The 3,914-nt window shown below is 30.0% G+C and overlaps 1 protein-coding gene across 1 annotated transcript; it reads left to right on the top strand.

The window, feature by feature from the left end:
- The first annotated feature begins 2,632 nt into the window (after nucleotides 1–2,632).
- On the top strand, nucleotides 2,633–3,333 carry LOC120171980 (E3 ubiquitin-protein ligase RHA1B-like). The gene has a single exon (XM_039179569.1). It carries the CDS (start codon nucleotides 2,696–2,698, stop codon nucleotides 3,233–3,235), a length of 540 nt encoding a protein of 179 aa, XP_039035500.1. The 5' UTR covers nucleotides 2,633–2,695; the 3' UTR covers nucleotides 3,236–3,333.
- The last annotated feature ends 581 nt before the right edge of the window (nucleotides 3,334–3,914 follow it).

Genomic DNA, 3,914 nt, shown 5'->3' with positions numbered 1-3,914 from the left:
TCTTATAATCACTTTAAATTTTAAAAAAAATAATAATGAGCTCAGTTGGGTCAAATTTAGAGTACGGGACTTTGCATTAGTCTTAGAACTGTTTTCTTTGCTAGCTTGTTCCGTGGGGCATCACAAAGGGATTGTGAAAAGCATGGCTCGTTTTTCCTTTTCTTTTTAGTGATGATTGAGGATCCGTAGTTTTCGTTGCTATATGATGATTGACGGGGTTACGTACACATACACATTTAGAACATAACATGTGAAGGGGGTAAAGAGGACAACGGTTCAACTTCGAATTATCTTTTTATGAAAAGTTAATGGCTTCTTTTCTATTCAATAATAATAACATTAGTGTCTAAAATGTTAGAATCAAAGTATAATAAATATTATTATATTAAAATGTTATATAATTGTATTTTTTAATCATATAAATACACTCTATAATTATAATTATTCGAATCTAAGATTTCTAAAAAAGATAATATTCTTTTTAACTATTTAAAATCCTTGGAATGAGTTTGAATTTTAAAAGTATTAAATTAAAAATGTGTAAAAGATTTCACTTTGGTCTCGCGCTATTATTTGCTTCCCAAACCTTTTTTTTTCCGTTGGTGATGTTTCAGTTTTAGGTTTGGTGTAAACATCTAACGTGTGTGGTCGACTCTCTTTATTCCACTCCTTCGAGTAATCATTTATTTTGAAAATTAATTATTTGCTTTACCGACTCTTATATATAATATTATTATTGTACTTATTTAAATAATATATATATATGTATATAATTATTATTGTGCTTATTTAATAATGATGTATTCTAATTGTATAGCTTAATTAGGTGAAATGACTATAGAACAAAATTAGAGATTTAAAAATCATATCAGGTTAATTAGAGACTAATAATATTTTTATAATACAGACAAATTGCCAATAGTTAAGATCGAATTAGATAAATTATTAATAATTGTTTATGATTTACTCTAATTTCTTTCTCTTATTAATTTTAAGATTAAATTGAAAATAAACTAAAAGTATAAAGACTATACAAAAAGTTTAAAAATATTATAATAGAGTGAAACAGTGAGCTCATTGAACCAAAATTCAGTTAATGTTGATTTATAAAACCTTTTATTTTAGTCTTTCATTATGGATAATCTTTTTATTATGTAGTATCAAAATGCAAAAAGAAAAAGAAAAAAAAAGAAGTAAAATTGCCCTCATTTATGGATAATCTTTTTAGAATAATACTCATTTAACTATGACTTTACCAATAACTACAAAATATTTCTATTTTCCTCATTAATATGATATCATCTCTAAATCTCTAATTTCTTTTCCCCTAATTTTACCTCAATTCTATATTTGTAATGAATCAAAGATATGATTTATTTCATCAACAATTTTGGATAAAAATAATAATTTAAAAAAATCTTACATCACACTTTATATAATTCTTTTATAAGGATAACTAGGCCTGTAAATGAACTGTGAAACTTTTTAACTTACAAAGGATTTAAAAATTATCCTATCTTATTTATTTATTTTGATTAAAGTATACCCCGATAGAGTGATGCTTTGTCTAGAAGCTCGACTATTAAAAGTTACAAAATGATCATCTAATTATTTATATGTTCTAAACTCGTATTTTTCGTTAAAAATTTGACGATTGTCTGAGTGAGACGTTAACTTGCTGGGTGAGATATGATAAAATTATATTTTAATGATATTTACAGGCACTACTTTCAAACACTGGTTCGATGGCATAATGTGTCAAACACTAACTCCATTATATAATATAAACATAGAGTTGATTCACAAACGAAACCCAAACGGATTATCACATCTCAGTTAGCATGTTAACGTCTAGCTCACAAGATCGTTATCTTTTAATAGAAAAATACGAGTTTGAAACATATGAATATTTGGGTGACCAGTTTTTTAATAGTTGAGGGACTCAATAGAGCAATGCCCCATAATCGGGGACCATTTGTGCACTTTACCATATTTTTTTAATATAGATATAAATTAAAACACTATAATTAGTAATCCCTTTTATTTTGGGTAAAATAAAAAAGGTCCCCTAACTATAAGATATACTTTATTGAGTTCCTTAACTATTAAAATCTACAAAACTGTCTCTCGACTATTAAAAATTACAAAATAGTCACTCAACTATTCATATATTCCAAATACATCATTTTCTGTTAGAAAATGATGATCGTCTAAGCTAGACGTTAACCTATTTACTGGGATATTATAAAATATGATCCCAAAATCCTCTGATTTGTATAGTCATTTGAGATTCTGTGATCATATTTTATCATACCACAATCAACATGTTAAAGTCCAACACAAAGGGTCGTCATTTTTTTAAGTAAAATGATGAGTTTAAGATATGAATAGTCGGATGACTATTTTATAACTTTTAATAGTTTAGGGACTCAATAAAGTAGTGCTCTATAGTCGAGGGACCATTTATATACTTCACCCTTTTATTTTGTACTGTAATTAGTTTATTTCATTATTATTTAAAACACACTTAAAAAAAAGCTTATTTGAGTTTCAAATCTCTATATATAGCACACTCTTTTTATATCGCTTCCTATTTCTCTTTCCCTTGCTGAAAAACCCAAACCATAGGAAATAAAAGCTTATCGTCTTCTCTCTCACTCTCACTTTTTTTTATAAAAAAAACATAAACAAAATCATGGGTTTCCCAGTAGCTTATTCTGAGCTTCTTCTTCCAAGATTGTTTCTCCATACACTTTCTCTTCTTTCTTTCATTCGCAAATTCATTTCCACTCTCTTCCTCTATATCGGACTCCCCGATTTCCTCGAACCCGACATTCCCTGGCGTGATTACGCCGCCGAAACCCACGATGGTTCCACCACCAGCACCACCTCCTTCTCATCTTATCATCCTTCACGCATCCCCGTCTCGGCTCTCCTCATCCGGGAACTCCTACCGGTCGTCAAGTTCTCCGACCTCGTGGATCCGCCGGAAAGCTGCGCGGTCTGTTTGTACGACTTCGAAGGGGAGGACGAGATCAGGCGGCTGACAAACTGTCGGCATATTTTCCATCGGAGCTGTTTGGACCGTTGGATGGTGTATGACCATAAAACATGTCCTCTTTGTAGAACATGTTTTGTTCCAGATGATATGCAAGAGACGTTTAATGAGAGGCTTTGGGCTGCTTCTGGGATCCCTGAAGTCTTTGGTGATTATTCTGAAATTTCTGCTTTGTAGTTTAAGTGTTTTTTTTGTTTATCATCTTCTAAGGAGTTGGGTGTGTATATATACATGAAAAATCCGGGAAAATTTCCGCAATGAAAAAGAAAAAGAAATTTGAGCAATTAGTTCGTTACTTTTGGGATAACTTATGTTTGTTTTGGTTGGTGCTTTCCGTGGGTTAATTCCAGGTTGATGAAAAATGTGGTTGTGAATATGATAAGGGTAGTTAAGCAATGGAATTGGCATTTGGACGTTTGATATTACCAAAACTTGTTTAGGGTTTTGACAAAGTTTTGGTCTGTTGTGAGTGAAGTCCCAGACAACTTAACTCCATTTTAATTCCATTTAATAAGGTCGTTTTTTTAAAATTTATATAGTGTGAAATTGGATTGGTTTTGAATTCAGGGTTGAGACCCAAGAATTTTCCCCCTATAAATTTAGAATAATTGTTATAATTCATCTCTTTTTTTAACTTTTTTTCAATTAACTCATATTTTGTTGTTTTTTTTAGTATTTAGAATAATTGTTATAATTTAGAATAAATGTTTCTTTACCAATTATCATGCAAGGATGAAGTAAAGATATTAAACTTGACAGGGTAAAATATACTTTTCATTTTTTCAGCACATAATGATTATAAAATAATATAAATTCATATTGTTTCTTAGCCCGCAGATGCATCTACTTGACCCTA

This window comes from Hibiscus syriacus, unplaced genomic scaffold (genome assembly GCF_006381635.1).
Source record: "Hibiscus syriacus cultivar Baekdansim isolate YM2019G1 unplaced genomic scaffold, ASM638163v2 tig00111841_pilon, whole genome shotgun sequence".
Lineage (NCBI taxonomy): Eukaryota > Viridiplantae > Streptophyta > Magnoliopsida > Malvales > Malvaceae > Hibiscus > Hibiscus syriacus.
Note: the sequence above shows the minus strand (reverse complement) of the source record. Positions and strands in the feature narration are given on the sequence as shown.